Source organism: Quercus suber, unplaced genomic scaffold, assembly GCF_002906115.3.
Source record: "Quercus suber isolate HL8 unplaced genomic scaffold, Cork oak 2.0 scaffold_819, whole genome shotgun sequence".
In the NCBI taxonomy this organism is placed as follows: Eukaryota; Viridiplantae; Streptophyta; class Magnoliopsida; order Fagales; family Fagaceae; genus Quercus; species Quercus suber.
The window spans coordinates 1-18,524 of NW_027070249.1; the positions used below are offsets into that span (position 1 = coordinate 1).

At 32.6% G+C, this 18,524-nt stretch overlaps 1 protein-coding gene across 2 annotated transcripts; it reads left to right on the forward strand.

Moving 5' to 3' along the window:
• The first annotated feature begins 451 nt into the window (after positions 1-451).
• Positions 452-10,048, forward strand: LOC112040842 (putative axial regulator YABBY 2). Of its 2 annotated transcripts, XM_024073775.2 has the most exons (7): positions 452-663; positions 821-954; positions 3,175-3,294; positions 3,703-3,808; positions 4,661-4,709; positions 4,875-4,950; positions 9,680-10,048. In XM_024073775.2, the coding sequence occupies exons 2-7, from the start codon at positions 880-882 to the stop codon at positions 9,800-9,802; spliced, it is 549 nt and encodes a 182-aa protein (XP_023929543.1). In that variant the 5' UTR covers positions 452-663; positions 821-879; the 3' UTR covers positions 9,803-10,048. The 2 variants fall into 2 exon arrangements, with proteins under 2 accessions (XP_023929543.1, XP_065623609.1); XM_065767537.1 differs by lacking the exon at positions 452-663 and having other exon boundaries at positions 685-954.
• Positions 10,049-18,524: the final 8,476 nt, after the last annotated feature.

Genomic DNA, 18,524 nt, shown 5'->3' on the forward strand with positions numbered 1-18,524 from the left:
TTACTCGGAATTTTTTTGGGCTCATGAATAGTAGGTCATCAAGTCTGATAGGCTACTGATCATTATTCAAATGTTTTTTTTCTATTATAATAATTAGGTATTAAATAAAAAAATGTTGAAAGATGTGTAGTTATTTAAAAAAGAATAAATAATGAATGAAGAAATAATATTTAAATGAGACAGAGAATTGAATAAAAAATTTGTTAGAAAGTATATTTGAAAAAGTAAGTAGGTAAAAAATAAAAATTACTGTCCATTTTTTAATAAGTACAAAAATTTGCCTAATAGATACTCTAACATTTATTATTATTTATCTTAAGCTCTAATTAACACGTCTCAGATTCCCAGGGAAAAAAGTTTACTTCTGTGATAATCTCTAAACATTCCAAGAATTAATAACTCGCCCCCCTCGTCCGCTACAGAAAGCCAGGATGGTTAGAGATGGGTCACTCCCACCCACTCATTCTCTCAATCATAACACACACATACCTCACACACCGTTCCCCACTCTCTCTCTCTCCCATAAATCCACAATCCGCCTTTCCCATAAACCATCTTTTCTTCACATTACAAAAAAAAAAATACCACTATCCCCACTCCTACAGTTCCACTTGTTTTTCCCGACCAGACTAGTCATCTCAAATCCTTACCTTTGAGATTTTTGTACATTCCTTCCCTCTCTCTCTCTCTCTCTCTCTCCATAATATTTAAAAAAAAAAAACATTTTCTTCTCTTTGTCTTTGTTCCCATTCCATCTTATTGATTGATCACAATCCTCCTCCTATATACTTGTTCACCTTTCTTCTTTCTTTCTTTATAGAAGAAGTGAAGAATTCTCCTTGATCCAGCAATACAATTCACAATTAGAGCTCAAAAACTATGTCACTGGACATGATGGCATCCTCCGAACGTGTTTGTTATGTTCACTGCAACTTCTGCAACACCATTTTAGCGGTACTACCCTCAATTCTCTCTCTTTCTTTATGCTTCTTTCTATTTTCTTATCCTTCCCAAACTAGCTTTCTTTTCCCACTACTGAATCCACCAAACCGAGCTCTCTGATCAGCTCGATTTATGATTATCATCAAAATGCTTTTTTTTTTTTGGGCTGCCTAGCTGACTAGCTATATTAGTTATAAAATCCAAACCCAGCTTAGAACAACTTGCAAGAATTTAGATGCAAGATGTGCTTTTGTAGTTTTTACATTGTATCCCAAGCTTTTAAAAGTTTCCATTTTTAGTAAAAATTTTCCATACCAATTGAAAATCTTTCGTGGGTTTCTTGATTTACATGGAATTAACCAAAGATTCTTGTCTCATGTGTTATATTTTATGAGAAATTTGAACTGGGTTTTCCCTCAAAGCTTCCAAATATGCATCAAGATTCCATTGCAAACAAGGAGAAATTCATGTACGGTTGAGACCGGGCTTAGATATGAGTTGGGATGTTAAGCCCAAAGTAGATGAAGAAACACAGTTTACAGTTCAGGTACTATGAAAAATTCTTGATGATCTTCTAGTTCTAGGCCTCGCTCTCCTGCAACACAAAGTTTGGTAGTGAAAGAAAAAAAATTTCAACAGTGACAAGCGATTGCTGCCAGCTAAACAAAGCGATCCCTATCATCTTCAATATATAAAGCATTTTGAAGCTATGACCAACTAGGGTTGCCGCTAGATATACGAAGATATATATCAACTTTAAGAGCTAGGTTGATATTAGGCCATTAGGGTTATCTTCTTCCCAATTCCAAAGTCATGGTAAAAGTCAAGGCGGAGGCTTTGAATTAGCTTTGCAGACCTCAACACAGTTTCATGCTACTCTACAATGAAAGAGTAGTCAATTTCTGTTTCTAGGATAGTAATTACCCAGCTTTTATCACTGTTTCTCGTGATGCACTACTTCATTCATTGTATGATTTCTCTCTCTCTCTTTCTCTTTCTCTCTCTGATTTGCTATCTCCTGGAGGTGGGTGCTTCTGTTCCCACCTATACAACGCCAGTGAAGCATTATTATGATCAAAGATATGATCAAAGTTTTCGCAAAGATTCATGCTCGCATATTGCTTCTGGTGAAAAATGAGTACTTTGCTTTCTTTTCTACAAGAATTTTGTGGAGAGAGATAGAACTGTCAAAGAAAATCATAGCCATAGCAAATGCTTTCTCTTTCATCATAGGATGCTTCTTTCAAACCACCCCTTTTATGCATCTCTCTCCTTTGTAATGTATATCTCTCTCTCTCTTTTTGAAAAATAAAAGGAAAAAAAAAAACTGAGATATTTCTTAAACACTGTAAAGAGCAGTAAATTAGTCTGTTTCATGATGATGTGGGTTAATGGTTGATGGCCTTTATGGTTTTCGTTCCAGTCACGTCGTTTTCATCTACCTCTCTCTGTAAATTTTGTTTTTGTTTTTTTTTTAGTAGAAAAGTTATATTTTCTATTTTTCATAATCTTGCTTGCGGGTGTCAGTGAGCAGAAAAGTCAGGAGACGCACCGAAAGGAAAAGAGGGAGAGAGAGAGGGAGAGAGAGAGTCTGAGACTTTAAAATGAATGAAGGGCAAGAAGTCCTTATAGTTATCCCCCATGTGAGGCCTGTTAGTTCTAGAGGTCAATGCTAATTAGCGCTGTGGCTGCTCTCTTTGCAGAGTGAATTCAACACATTTTTTTCTTGCCCAGAAAAGGAATATTATTAAAAGAATGAATGAAAGTGATATATATAATCAAGTTGCTGAAATTTATGCATATCCATCCCTCCTCTTCCTCTTCTTCTTCTTCTTCTTCTTCTTCTATATTTTTAACATTTCCTTCTAGATTCATAGACTAGAAGGTGCGGTTTAGCTAGTTGTTGATCTGTAAGAATTTCTTTACTGCTTGTTCATTTTAAAAAAAAAAATCTTGGGAGCTTTATATGGTCATAAGTAGCTGAGGTTCCACATGCTTGACTTATTGGTGTAAGGCTTTAGGTTTTGGGTTACGGTTTAATGCGGTGTGATGGTGTGTACTTCCGTTAGTAAAACATTTTGGGTTCCATATACTTTGGATGTGTGTGTGAGAGAAAGAGAAAGAGAGATAGTGAGAGCCAGCTGGGGGCATCAAAGTTACACAAGACAAAAGTTCCAAAACATGGTTTTATCTCAGAAATGATTTTTTGTTTTGCAAAATGGGTATTTGCAGGTTAGTGTACCATGCAGCAGTTTGTTCAACATGGTGACTGTAAGATGCGGACATTGTGCTAATTTGCTGTCAGTTAACATGGGAGCTACGGTTCAAGCAGTTCCTCCGCAAGATCCCCAGGTATATATGTTATCAAATTCCTTTGGAATCGTTTTTCCTAGAAATTGTTTTTTTATTATTGTTGAGTCACTCTACGGGTCTTGAAAACTATGTTCTCTCACCCTCCACTTAAAAGAGAATGTGCCAGTTGAGTTAGAGCTTCTCTTGCAGATTGCTATGGGTGACTATATTTTATTCTCTCTGCCAAAATATTAGAATGTTTAGAGTACTTAATTTGCTAGTCTAAGAGAGGACTTAATTTCCTTTTGTATACAACTTAGCCCTTTAAAATGCTCCAAGATTCCGATCAAGCTAAGTTGTAATTTTGACTAAAAAAATCATAGTCAAAGCTCTCCCTAAGCAAACAATAAGGGGAAAGATTTTGCTAGTGTAAATATGGTGGTCTAATTCTTTCTCTTGTTGGAGCAGAAGCAGCACATTAGCTCTGATGACTGTGGGTCATCTTCCAAATGCAATAAGTTTTCTGCATTCGAGGCTGTAGAGCATGAACAACCCAGAATGGCCCCCATTCGCCGTAAGTCTCTCTCTCTCTCCATATTCATTAATTAGTTTATACTAATGTGTATAAATTTTTTTATGAACTACGTACTAATGTGTATACATATATAGACATTGATAGGTATGAAACATATTTGTAGGAACATATTATAAGCAGTATAATACAATAAAGTTTAAATGTGTAACCAACTTCTCAGGCTTAATTAATGATGGCCACTAAAGCTTTGAACACAGTGTCTCTACCCAGCTGGCAAAAGTACATAAGCAGGCAGAACCACTTCATCATCGAGGCCATGGGTCATATAATATAAGTTTAATTGTTTTGCAAATTTCTAAGTACCCAAATTAAGCACATGATTTTATTCTCTACTCATCCACAGACCCTCCAAAGATGGTGACTTTACCTAACTAATTTGACTCATCATTAATTCATAGCAGAGGTAGCGTACGTAGGAACCTTCATTGTCTTATACAGTTCCAATTTTGTTTTCCCTAATAACTCGGATAAATAGGCTACCTTTAGAGGTCTAGACCATGCGAACTTAATTCAGATTCAATAATACAACAGGACACAGCATGTGTTTACAGATGAAGCGTGATTGAGAAGTTGCACTAAGTGCCTAAAAACAAAGGGGCGACGGACCACAGCATAGTTTAACAGATGGAATGTTAAAACACCGTGAACTTTTGCACTGCTTCCCAGTGTATTTAAGATTATAGTCAGTCAATATTCAATGCTTAATAATACTAATCATACACACGTTCATTATGCAACAAATTCCTATGCCTATAATTGTATTCAAAGCATTGTACTTACAATTGATAAAAGCAATCTAAATTGTGTTATAAATTTTTGTGTACATCACAGCCCCAGAGAAGAGACAACGGGTTCCTTCAGCATATAACAGGTTTATTAAGTAAGTAAAATGGTTTTTAGTCTCTCTCTCTCTCTCTCTCTCTCTCTCTCAGAGACTAACTTGATTATGAGTGATGGCAGGAATTGGATTTGGTCTTGAAATTGAGAGATTATTAACATGTATATACCTTGAGCTTGCATGTAACTTATTTGTTGCACTTTGCAGGGAGGAAATCCAAAGGATTAAGGCTAGTAATCCTGATATCAGCCACAGGGAAGCTTTTAGTACAGCTGCAAAGAATGTGAGTGGTGAATAAAAACCATTTAGATCGCTCTAATTTACTTGCTGCCTGACAAAATGAAATACAAATCCACTCTCAAAACCTTAACCATCTCAATGTTCACTTGGGATAGTTTAAATCTATTCGTTTATTTGACTTAAAGAATAATTTAGGTAAAGGTACATACACTGCGCCTAATAAAGAAAAATGAAGCTTCAAAAAACTGTTCAAAAGCTATCTTAAAAAACAAGTCAACTTATAAGCCTAGGCAAACAGATCTATTATATGATGGGCTCTATAATTTTTTCCTTTTTGTCTTTCTCTACTTTTCCAGCCTTATAGTTCTATCTAAAGCCTTATACCATGGTGAAAAAGAGGCCATTATGTATCTAAAGAAATTCCTATCTTGGCCTTTTGTTGCTCTAGCTAGCAAGTACAATCTTGTAAGTTAAGCAATATTCTACCACATTTTTAGGTACTAACTATTTCTGTCTTTAGGGTAAACAAATTAAGTAGTAAACTATAATGAATGCCGGTGGTTTTAAGTTATATCAGTGAACTCATACGGAATAGCCAAACAGCCTAGCTTCATAGACGTCTTAATGACTGTAAATAATGTATGTATCAAACTCTAAAGGTCACACTCACACTAAAAGAATTAATAAATAGAGGGCAGAGGGGTGGTACATCATTGTCATATTATGACCTATATAAGTTCCGCTACCTTAGGTAGTTATATTAATGGAAAACTTACATTAATTCTGTCTTTTTTTTTTCTTTTTCTTTTTTTCTTAACACCAATTCTAGCAATGCGATATTCAACCTTTTTATTAATTCTAGGGTTCTTTTATCAAAAGTTGGAAGTATATTATAAATATCATTATCGTAGGATTAATTACTATCTAAAACAATGAGGTAAAACTATTTATCAATCACCTCTTCTAAACTTCATAAAACAAGAATGTTGTGTACTTGACATCACTTTTAATGTAGGATTAATCTATAAAATTCACTCCAATGAAAAAAGGCCAACAACCCTTGAATTTCATTATGGTGGTATTACGCCCATTGGGAGCAATTTGCAAAAATTCATTGACAAAACAATTCATATCATTGGCACCACTATAGGTGATCGGCAACTTGCTAATCTAGCTTGACTTTAGTGGCGGCTCCAGGATTATTTTCTAGAGAGTTTAATAAGAAACATAAATTATACAAAATTTTAAACAAAGAATAAATTAAATATATCGACATCACAAAAAAAAAAAAACAAAAAAAAAACAAAACAAAAAATCTTTAATACATAAAGTTTTACAATTGTCTTCTACAATTTTTCGTATTTTGAAATTATTGCATGATATCTTCATTATCAATCTACTAGCTACGTATGTTTCAATGTACATGGTCAAGCAATCATTCATCTAGTAATTTCTCATTTGATTGAATTATTTAAAATTTCTTAAGATTTACATGAGCTTTTTCTAAGGTTTAAGATTAGCAAATTCTATTTTTGTTGTTGGGCTAATTAAAATTTTTTCACAAATTAATTTGTTATTGAGATTTTTCTTTGTGTTTAAAAATGTCAAGATATTGTTAAAATGCTTATATTTAAAATTATTTCAGTTGGGATAAAGGTTAGGGTGTTCAAATTTTTATTTTAAGTGTCAAAATAGGAAAAATAAATAAATAAATATTATAATCATTTTTTTTTTTGGGTTCAATTCAGGGGGTTCATTTGAAATTTTGAACCCCTAGGCTCCAAGTGGAGTCGCCCCTGCTCGACTTGAATGGTTAGGTTTCGAATGAGTGAGTGGCCGGTTGTGGCCTTCTAGTTATATTTTTTCTAGGTGATTTTTTGAGTTAAATAATTTTTCACAACGTAAACTTGACCCCTTCGAATCACAAAGTACTTTACCCTTTCAACATGAACCCCCCTCTTCCCCTTAATCCCTCTTTCTCTCTTCTACTATTTCTTTTCCTCCTCATCTCTCTCTCTTGGATTCTTAGCCATCAACAAAGAGACACTAATGCAAACAAGCTCAAGAAGTTGAGCCACCCTTGTGGCCATACCCCTTGTCGTCGATGACCTCAACAAGTTCCATCACTCTTCTCCCTACAAAATCTTCCAATCGATGACCTTGCCTTTAATTAGTGTCATCATGCCATAGGAGCTAAGGCCGTGTTGCTCTTCAATATCAATATTGCCTCTCTCTCTCTCTCTCTCTCTCTCTCTCTCTCTCTCTTAGCATTTTTTATTTTGTTTCATTTAAAAAAAAAATTTAGACATCATCAATTTGGGAAGAGTAGAAAATAATGAATTCATGGGTGAGGAGTTAATGGATATACACTTACATCACCTTCTTCTTTTTTCTTTTTCTTTTTTCCTTAAGTACTTTTTTAACTGGACATGTTCTTTTGTTTTAAATATACAATAACAAATAGTTTCAAAAAAATATACAATGGCAAATGATAGTGAGTTTTAATTTCCACATTTTATTTAGTTAGTGTATGATATGCAGTCTCTCAGTAAAATGAAAAGAAATTCATTTTAAAAAGGTATTGGAAGTAAACCAAACTTTAAAAAAAAAAAAAATTATTGATAAGTGTTTTTTAGTTATCTAATCACATGCTTTTACTAGAATTCGGTATTATATTGATTGCATGGGTATTAGATTTTATTTGATCATGTAGTAGTTGGTAGGGGGGGGGGGGTAGTGGTGTTTTTGAATATTACTTTTTGCATATTGCATTAAATTCTACCATATCATAGGTTATCGATGTCCTGATCTTTTCTTTTTCTTTTTTCTTTTCTTTTTTTTTTTCTTTTTTAAATAGGGGTAAAGACCATCTTAAAAAATCACTTAATTTACATTTCCCTAAACTTCAAAACTAAGTAATCAACCAGCTAACATTACCCAAAAATTGCAAATAACCTCCCTTCGTTATTGAATTATATGAAATTAAATATATTTTACATCAGAGGGATTTCAAATTTTGAATGTTTAGGTTGTTTATGTGAATTAGAGTGTTTAAGACTGAAGTTAGGGCTCTTTAATAAATTTATCTTTAGTTTAATAGAAATTAATAACGATTGGAGGTTATTTTCATTTTCAAATAAAGTTAATTTTTGGTTAATTGTTTAGTTTTAAGGTTTAAGAAGTGCATGGTAAATTGGGTGATAGTTTTAATAAATTTATCTTTAGTTTTATAGAAATTAATAACGATTGGAGATTATTTTCATTTTCAAATAAAGATAATTTTTGGTTAATTTTTTTTTAGTTTTAAGGCTTAAGAAGTGCATAATAAATTGGGTGATAGATTTTCATTTATTTTTTTAGCTAAAATAAAATAAAAATATAGCTTCTTTTTTTTTGGAGGGGGGGGGGGTAATTTACCTAAAAATAAATAACCCCTTTACACAAATTTAAGGACCTGCTGCACCAAGATCACTAAATATTGATAACCTATAGTATAATGTTTATTAACATGAAGTCTTCTTTAATAAATATCACATTACAGGCCATTGAACTCGCATAGCTCTTAGAGCTAGCGAGTAACTCTACTTGGAATTCGCATAATCTCAATGTTTCTATTTACTTGGAATTTGGAAAAATAAGATATCCGGATGATGCAGCACAATATTGTCCATAGAATTTCTCTTGAACTTTATCAAGGAAAATTATCAAAATTGAATCAATTTAATGCTTAGATTAAATATTATAAACTTAAATGTGTATCTAATGTCCCGTTTTAAATGACGGAACACTTTTGTACACATGAGTGAAGAAATCAATCTTAAATCACGAAATATAAATAGAATCCAAGTTTCTTTTCTTAATCATATATATATATATATACAGTGATGGGATAAGCTTTGCTTCTCTTGCCATTTTGCTTGTTGGCTAAATCACATCTAGGGGTTAAAACTTAAAATTACCTACGTGTGAGGTCAACAGTTCAAATTATGTGAGAAATTAGGGGGGACAAAAGGTTTATGTTAGATTTAATGCTCATATGATGTTGTTCAATGCATTAATAAAAGTAAAGCTTGTGTTTTAGGTTTACCTGCATCTCTTATGATCGTTTGACTACATTGTACATTAGAAGGGTACATTTGTTTAACAATTAATGGGTATGACCCCTCATGATGTCACTGGTACTAATTTTAACCAAAGTTGGTAAAATTGGCTCATACCCATTGATTTGTAGACATGATGATCAAGTCGAATACAATGAAGGCAGTGCCAAATGATTTTTGTATGGCATTTGTTTTCATAGAGGGACTAATAGCATGAATAAATAAACCTTTTGCCAGTACCTCACTTGCTTTAAGATGTTCTTAAGTGCACCTTCTTATTGAATACGCAATGAATATTCTTAGCAAGACCAAGACAAAGAGAAACTAGCCATATGAATATGATTGCTTGACGAAATTTACTTTGCTTTTTGTAAATTTCATGTATCTTTTTTTTCTTCAAATCATTACTATTGTTGTCACTACTCTATAGTTATCATTTGCATTGGCATATACCACACTTAGTTTGTTCTATCAAAGTTAATTTTGATTTTGAACTTTGTCTCTGCTTTACATCCCATTTAAAATGTTAAAAATATTGCAGGTTGGACTTCACTTAACATAGTCAAGCAACTCTTAATGTGATGATTGATAAAAATGCAATATATGTATATATATATATATATATATAATATGATGTTAAGGATGCTAAAAACTTTAATGTATTCTTTGCAGTGGGCACATTTTCCTCACATTCACTTTGGGCTAAAGCTGGATGGCAATAACAAGCAGGGAAAGTTGGACCAGGCATTAGCCGGAACAGATCAGGGAAGTCAAAAGTCTAATGGATTCTACTAAAGCCGAATGGTACCCTGTGAGTAGCATGCTAGTTCCTCTGTGCTATGTAACTACTAAAATTATTATGAGGTTGATGAAAGTCTCCTAACCAAACAGGATGCCCCTATTTGAACCTCCACCATCTTTTGTTATTGTGTGCTTTCCATTTCTAACTGTTTGGAAATGATGACTGCTATTCTTGTGATTGCATTTATTATCTTTGTACTTCATATCTTTTAAGTATACATTATATATCTCATCGAATAATGTGCGGTTGTTTGTTTACCAACACAACTCTCTCTCTCTCTCTCTCTCTCTTCTAGCTAAAATGGTGGTAATAACAAAACCCACATTTCAAAATGTGTTAAGAATTAAGCCAAAAACTCTATGGATCGTGGAACAAACACATAAGGTTACGTGGTCCTCAACGTGAGAGAGAGAGAGAGAGAGAGAGGGAGAGAGAGAGAGAATGCAACATTAGTGCCACTGTGTATTACACAGAATACAGACACGGGACGTGTCCAAAAACGCCACGTGTCTTGCTCATGTCCCATCCAATACTCGGAAGCTTTGTGAAGCAATATGAAGGAGATGATAGATAAAGTTCTTGCATTGCATGTGTTCACTCACCTGTCACGTTCACTGATCGATAGCAGAGATAAAATATTTTATAGTATATATATGAATATGATTAAAAAAAAAAGATAGATAACTAAATGAAAGTGAAATTTCACTCAAAAAAATAAATAAAATAAAATAAAATGAAAGTGAAATTAAACACCGAATTTGAGGGCACGAAAAGCATGCAGAGTGATAGACATAGACGACGCAACCTTGGGATACACGAAAATAACTTTTATCAAGGCTCAGGTTGGCCAACCAAACCAAACAAATATTCTTTGAAAGCCATCTACATATATCCATCGCAGTTCACAGATTGTTGACTAATGCAATACCTTGTTGAATCAATCTACTTTTTCAAAAGTTAGTATGAAGTAAAATAGAGAGTAAAAACAAAAAACAAAAATGAAAAAAAAGCTGTAGTTTAAGATGAAAACCTAGGTTCTACCCAACCAAAACAGTCGGTTGTTGTGTAAAATGTCAATCACTCTCTTACCAAAAGAAAAACAATAGTTAAACTATACAATATAATAGCCGCAAACTCTTAATTAATCATTAATGGGTCATTAACACTTTAATTGATTATACTAGTTGTCTCTTTCAAGTCTCAAATTATCAAACAAGTGCATCTCAAGCAACTTTGCATAACTAATAGCTAAGTCAGTAACGCTTTTACTTACTTCATTTCTCTCTCTCTCTCTCTCTTTCTTTCTTTTTCTTGAGGCAGAACTTTTTTTTACAGTTCCAATTGCCTAACAACTAACAAGACCCACAAACCAATGCATATTGCTTTTGTCATGCTGACGAGGTGAAAACCTAGTGACACGGTGGGTGATGGTTGTGAGCATTTTGTACCGTTGATTTGAAGTAAAGTGTGTGTGTGTGTGTGTGATGCATTTGCAGGTTGACTGGTGAGTCGTGCATGGTATATCACCACCACTTGTACAGTGTTACCTTTTGTTGTATGTATATATCCAAAGCATAAGCATATGACAAAAGTGGACAGAACTGTGATATGTAGCAACAAAAAACCCAATTGTGTTTTGCTAGCAGGAATCAACTTGGTATAGTAAAAATGGGTGTGAAATGATACCCAGAGAGAGAAAGAGATACGGTTCCATTTGTTATGTAATGGGTTTTTTTTTCTTTCTCGTTTCATTGTTTGCTGGGAAAAGAGTTAAGAGTACAGAATCTGAAACGTCAAATCATGTAGTTGGTAATTTGGATGTATGTGGTGGCTCTTTGTGAGTGGGTCATGTCTAAAAGATAGATGAATGATTTAACTTTCCCTAGCTTTTTATAAAAACAATAAATATGTCTGAATCGGACTGTCATGTCACATATACATATTACATGAGAGAAGGGCAGGCAAGAGACTCTGGCAATAGTAACAGAAACAGCAAGCAGAGAAAGACAGAGAAGGTCAGTCTGGTTGTGATTTAACCCTTTTTTTTTTCTTTCTTGTTGAAGCCTAACATCAATGCAAGCTGGTTAGAGAGATACTATCCCATAATTCCCACTCTCCACGCGTGTAAGAATATTTTGGTATTATATATGAGATTAAATTGGGTCAGGAGCTGGCGTAAAAGGGCTGATTTACGCCAGCCAATCCTGACCTGACACATCAACAAATAATAAAAAAATATTTCTTCTCTCCCTCTATTCGCTTCCCATCTCCCTCGCTTTTCCAGAAACATTGAAGGCTTGAAACAACGTTGAAGGAGCCACAGCCTCTCTTTCTTCATGTCTCTCTCTCTTCTGCAAAATCCTCTGAAAGTCTGCAAATTTTATAAAAAAATCCCAGCAAAGGAGCTGTTCACGCACCCAAACCATCCATCAATGGAACTCACAAAAAAATACAGTGAGAAACCTATGCCACAAACTCAAATCCACCCAAAAAAAAATCAACCCAGCAGTTTCTACATTCTTTTCATTTGGCCCCTTTAATACCTTTTGGCCTAAAAAAAGCAAATGAGAAAAAACCAATTGGCTTATTTACAACCCCGTTAATCCCCAAGCCAATATTAACAAATCAATTTTCACAAAAAAAAAAAAGCCATTAAAAGAACAAATGGGTCTCCGCTCTTTCTTTCTTTCTTTCTATCTACATATGACTAAATGCACAGATCTGTGGCGTTAAACCCTCATTGTTTTAAAGATAAAACCAGGTTTTTTGAAGTGGGTTTCCTTTATTTCCTCAACCCATTTTAGGAAAATTAAGGCTTTTGCATTTGTTTACTGCTGATATGATTCTAGTGTGTGTTTTTCTTGTTCCAACCAGAAAGAGCAAATGGGTCTCTGCAAGAAAGTTTCTTGCTTTTTGTTAATGGATGGGTCTGTGGATCTATGGATTTGAAAAAAACCTCATTTTTTAAAGCTTAAAACTTGTTTTGGTGAAGTGGGTTTTTATAAATTTTTGTGAATATTAATTGGCATTGGAGAGAGAAAAATTAAGGCTTGCTTTGTTGAAGGAGAGAAATGATTCTGTTGTTGTTCTTGGTTTTGTTTGCTGAGGATGTGTTTTGGCATTTCTTCTATTGGTCAAGATTGGGCTTTGAGAGAGCTTGTGATAAAGAGTTTGGATCAGCTGAAGACTGGGAAAGGTCCTGCCACCGTGAAAACTATAGCTGGTACCATGTCTGTGATTCTACTATTAAGCCTTATGAGCATTGTTAAGATCCAGAACAAGGGTACAAAGCTTGGAACCATGTCACCCATGGATCAGGTTCTATGGAGGACCTATTTGCTTAAGGCTTCACTCATGGGTATGTCTTCTATTTTTTCCTTCTGTGATTTCTTGTTTGTTTATTTCTTGTTTGTATGTCTTCTATTTTTCTTGAAGTAAAATTGCTAGTTGAAACTGTTGGGTTGATTTTTTTTTTGGGTGGAACTGAGTTCGTGGCATCGGTTTCTCACTGTATTTTTTTGTGAGTTCCATTGATGGTTTGTTTAGGTGCGTGAACAGCTCTTTGCTGGGATTTTTTATAAAATTTGCAGGCTTTCAGAGTATTTTGCAGAAGAGAGGGAGATATGAAGAAAACAGAGGTTGTGGCTCCTTCAACGTTGTTTCAAGCCTCCAATGTAATTGGAAAAGTGAGGGAGATGGGAAGAGGATAGAGGGAGAGAAAAAAAAATGTTTTTTTATTATTTGCTGACGTGTCAGATCAGGATTGGCTGGCGTAAATCAGTCCTTTTACGCCAGCTCCTGACCCAATTTAATCTCATTATATATTATGATGATCGATGATGATGAATGATGATAGATAAGGTGATAATACTACCCCACTCACCTGGCTATGATACTACCCCACTCACCTGGCTCGCATAATTAGGGGCCATGCAAATTGCATCCTCTTTCCAATCAATAAGTGAGGTTCTGAAACTGTGAGGGAGGCAAACATTTATTGAAATTTGTTGTATTCATTGTTCCGTCCTTTTTATATGAAATTTTTAAAAAAAATATTCAGAAAAATAAAAATAAACATCATGTCAAACTAAATTATCTTCTTCACTTTTTTTTTTTTTTTTAACTCTTATCTTTCATTTAATAACTGCATCAATTAATTATGGAATTAGTTTTTTTTTTTTAACTCTTATCTTTCATTTAATAACTGCATCAATTAATTATGGAATTAGATAGAACGGTTAAATTAAAAAAAGATATCAAATATTATGTATAAAGTTAAAATTTTAAACACCTGAAATGAAAATATCTCAAATTAAAGAGGGTGTTATGATCATAGTGTTCCACATTACTTAAATAAAAGTTTAAACATGTGTTTATAAGCTTTTAGGTACTTTCTCATTGCAAGCTAGTTTTTAAGAATGAGTTCTATCATGGGTTTGTAACATTTGGTATTAGAGCCAACCACAATTCCGAGTAATTGAATGTAACTTATTGAGTATGGGATCAAATGAGTTGTGGCTTTGTGGTCAAATCTCGGAGGGAATGACCTAGAAGCTATATTAAATAACTGATAGGTGAGTGAAGCCACCAAAGAGAAAAAGATATCATCGGGTTAGTGTCGCTAAAGTGAGCTGTCATGGATGTCGATTGCGGAGCGTGGTCATATGTTATGATCCTAGTGACCCACATTGCTTAAGTATAAACTTAAACATGTGTTTATAAGCTTTTGGGCACCCTCCCATTACAATCCGGTTTTCAAGGATAAGTTCTACCCATGGGTTTGTAACAGAAAGTGGTACAAACCGTATAAGTGCAATCTAATACTTTATTCAGGGGGGAAAAAAGAAGAAGAAGAAGAAGTGAAATTTAATCACTTTGAAAAAATTGGTTGTTAATTTTTTTACTCTGTCTCTCTCAATCTAATCACTTTATTCAGCAAAAAAAAAAAAAAAAAAAAAAGGTGCAATTTAATCACTTTGAAAAAACTTGGTTGTTAATTTTTTACCGTCTCTCTTAGATGAAATTTGGCTGTTAAGTTGTTGTACCTGTGTCAATAAAATCTTAATTTACAATAACTCATACATGTCTAATTATAATTTTTTTTTTAAAGGCATATATACTTATAGGTGTGCATTTCTAGTAAATATGGTTCATCACTTAAATTATGTAACATGAAATGTTTCAAGTTGTTTATCATACATCTTTCATTCAATTAAATAAACATTTCAAAATTTCTTTAAACTTTTTTTTAGTACAAATTTTTCTTTGAAAAGAATTTTAATTTTTTTTTTTTTGTAACTTTTAAATTAACTTGAAACTTTATTCACCTATGTTTTCAGGTCAAACTGCTATTAGATTGCTTCTTCATAAGCGGATTCAAATGAATTATGATTGTTCACCAAATTTTGAAACCACATTTAAGGAATCAAGAGCTTTGTAGATTAGAAGTATTCCATGATCTTCTTATACCAAAAAAAAAAAACCCTAGTTTCAAAACCTACATCTCCACTTATTATAAGGGGAAAAGACCTATATTTAAGGTGATGTATTATCTAGCAAAAAAAAACTTAAAAAATCCTTGGATTTCCCTTTTTGCCCCCACTACATTTAGTTAAAATCATTGTTATAATACCGTTTCGGACCCCGTTTCGATTTGTCTAGTAGAATGGAATATTTCGGTACCAGCCGATTTCGGTGTACCATTTCAAGGTGTTTCGGGGTTCCTAAAAAATAATTTATATATATTCTTGTAGAACATAAAATTGTCAATTCTAATAAATAAATAACTAAATATCAAATAATACAAATCATTTAATCTTAACTCTTAAGTCTTAAACATCAATATAACATCACACAATAAGAAGATTTACAATTCAATAACTAAATATCAAATAATAACTCCTAAGTTCTTAACCACAAAACAAATCATAAGAAAAAAAATTTATGACAGAGGGAGAAGGAATGGACAAACAAAAGACATTATTTATGACAATGTATACCACAATCACATATCTTAAGTTCTTAACACTTAATCTTAACTCCTAACTCCTAAGTTCTTAACCACCAAAAAAAAAAAAAAATTTTTTTTTTTTTAAAACAAGCCAAATCCTATATCGGCCAGAATTGTCTGGAATGACCCGAAACAGCCTGAAATCTGACCCGAGGTGAAACGTGAGGTATTCTCGTACCGGTTTGCGCAGTATGAAAAATTCTAGCTGTTCCGGCCGGAACGGAATGAAATCAATAACAATGGTTAAAATTGCAAGATCTATAACCCTACACTTCAACTGGGTCTTGTTGTACCTTTTTTATCAAGAAATCATTAACCAGTATTCTAGGACAAAATAAATGATATTCAATAAATTCAAATTACTGCCAGACATAGGCATTAATATCCATGGTTTTAAAAATTGAACTTGACAAAGGATTGACAAAAAAATAGATTGTTTCTATTTTCTAGTCTGACCAGTGGTAGTGTCAATGACATCATAAATAATTTAATTTATTTAAAAAATGATTCACCATTATTTAGTAATATAATTAAATAGAATAGATTTATATGGTTTATATTTTTCTTGTGATGCCCCAAAATACTTTAGATATTTCTTATTGTTGAACGTAGCTAGAAGAGACATTAGTTATAAGTAATAACTTACTTCTTGAAAATTAATTAGATAAATTTTTTATCCCCTAAGAATAAAGAATGAAAGATAGAGAGAGAAAAATTGTGCATTTGTAAGCAAAGACATTCTTAATGTCATTTTCTTTTTCCAATGTGAGACTTGTTTTGTAAGAAAGACTTTCTGTTCCACCAGGGACGAACCCAGGTGGGGGCCTGGGCCCCCTGGGTCTAATATATATATATATATATAGTTATTATATATTTTATTTTTGTAATTGAACTCCCTTCCAAAACCTTAGGTCCATCTTCTTCTTAATCAACCTAGCCAGCCTAACCCAAATAGCAACTATTCAATTCAAAAACTTAATAAAAATAATAAAACATTCACAATAGTAATTGTATTTTAGCCACACACACACAAAAAAAAAAAAAAAAACAAAACAAAACAAAACTATTTACCACGAAAGAATAAAAAATCATGTGTTATTGGAAAAGCTAAAGCTAAAGTTAAAAAAAATAAAAAATATTTTATTAAAATATATTATATCTCTTTCTTCAATTAAAAAACTCAATTCTCTTTCTTCATTTATTATTTTAATAAGTTGTTTATATTATTTTAAATGAAGTGATAAAAAATAGAACATTTGATATTGGGTGTATTGTAAAGTGAGGTGGTAATATAAATAAAGTAGCTTTTTAAGATGCTAAGAATTAAAATTTTTAGCACTACTGTTATGAATGCTCTAACTTCAAAAAAAAAAATCCTAGCCAACCTAGTATTATTATTTTTTTTTTTTTTTTTTTTTTTTTTTTGTAGATGATTGCATTTTAGTATATTTAGAAATAACAATATTTTTTAATACTATATGAATGCTTAGAGTTTTTTTTTTTTTTTATTTATACTCCAATCCCCGCTAGTTTAAAATCCTGAGTCTGACCCTAATTAAGTTCCATGTTGAAAAAAAATGAAAGAAATAGCTATACTTCAATCTCTATAATTAAAACACTCTCTTGAGAATTTCAAACATAAATGTATTAGCTAGTTTTTGTGTAGGCTTAATTAGCATTCTTTAGTTTAATATTGGCCTAAAGTTTGTGCGGACATAATATTTTCTTGTCCTTTCAAGAATTTCGAACATGAATGTCTTGGCTAGTGTTTGTGCGGTCTTAACATTCTTTAGTTCAAAATTAGACTAACTTATTTTGTGCGGACGTAATATACATATATATATATATATATATTTTTAGTTTAATGATGAGCTAGTTTTTTTTATAGGCCTAACATATAAGCTTTTTTTTTTTTTTTTAATAAGTTAAATTTCTTGTAACTAAAAATTGGATCAAAATCGATCAGGGTAATCAAAACCAAGGAAAAAAAAACGATTTTGGCGGTTTAATTTTTCTTTTGACCAGTTTTGACCCACTTTGACATTTCTTCGGTTTTATTTTAATTTTTTTAATTGTACTAGACTGATTTAGGTCTCAGTTCATAGTTGAATAAATTGGTTTGATCCAGCTTTTTCATACAAGATAGAATTCTACTCTAACCTAATCTAAGTGTATAAGTGTATGAACTCCCTCCTGGAGACTTGAACCCCGACCCTTACCCCCACACTCCACAAACACTTATACTTGTGGAGTGACCATCACACCAAGGGTGTGCGGTGGTGGTTTGATCCAGCTTTTAAAATCATGTTATCACCAATCTCTATTTTTGGTAGGTCAAACATCACTAATTAATCTGAACGAGGCCAAACTTCAATCAAACATCACTAATTAATTAATCCTAATGAGGATGGTAAGCCCAATTCTCTACCTCATATATACTAAATAGACTAGTCAATAACCTATGCAATGTAAGGAAAAATTCAACAATATATTATCTTCTCTCTATTCTAATTTTTCTAAAGTATGAAATTTGATAATTGGTAGTTATTAATAAGCATTTATTGTGATTATGTTCTTATATAAAACTATTTATTTTACCATTTTAAAAATAATAATAGAAAATTCTAATGAAAGGTGTACAAATAGGAGGTTTTATAAATCTTAATTTATAGATTAAGTTAATTAAATTGGAAGCATTGACAATC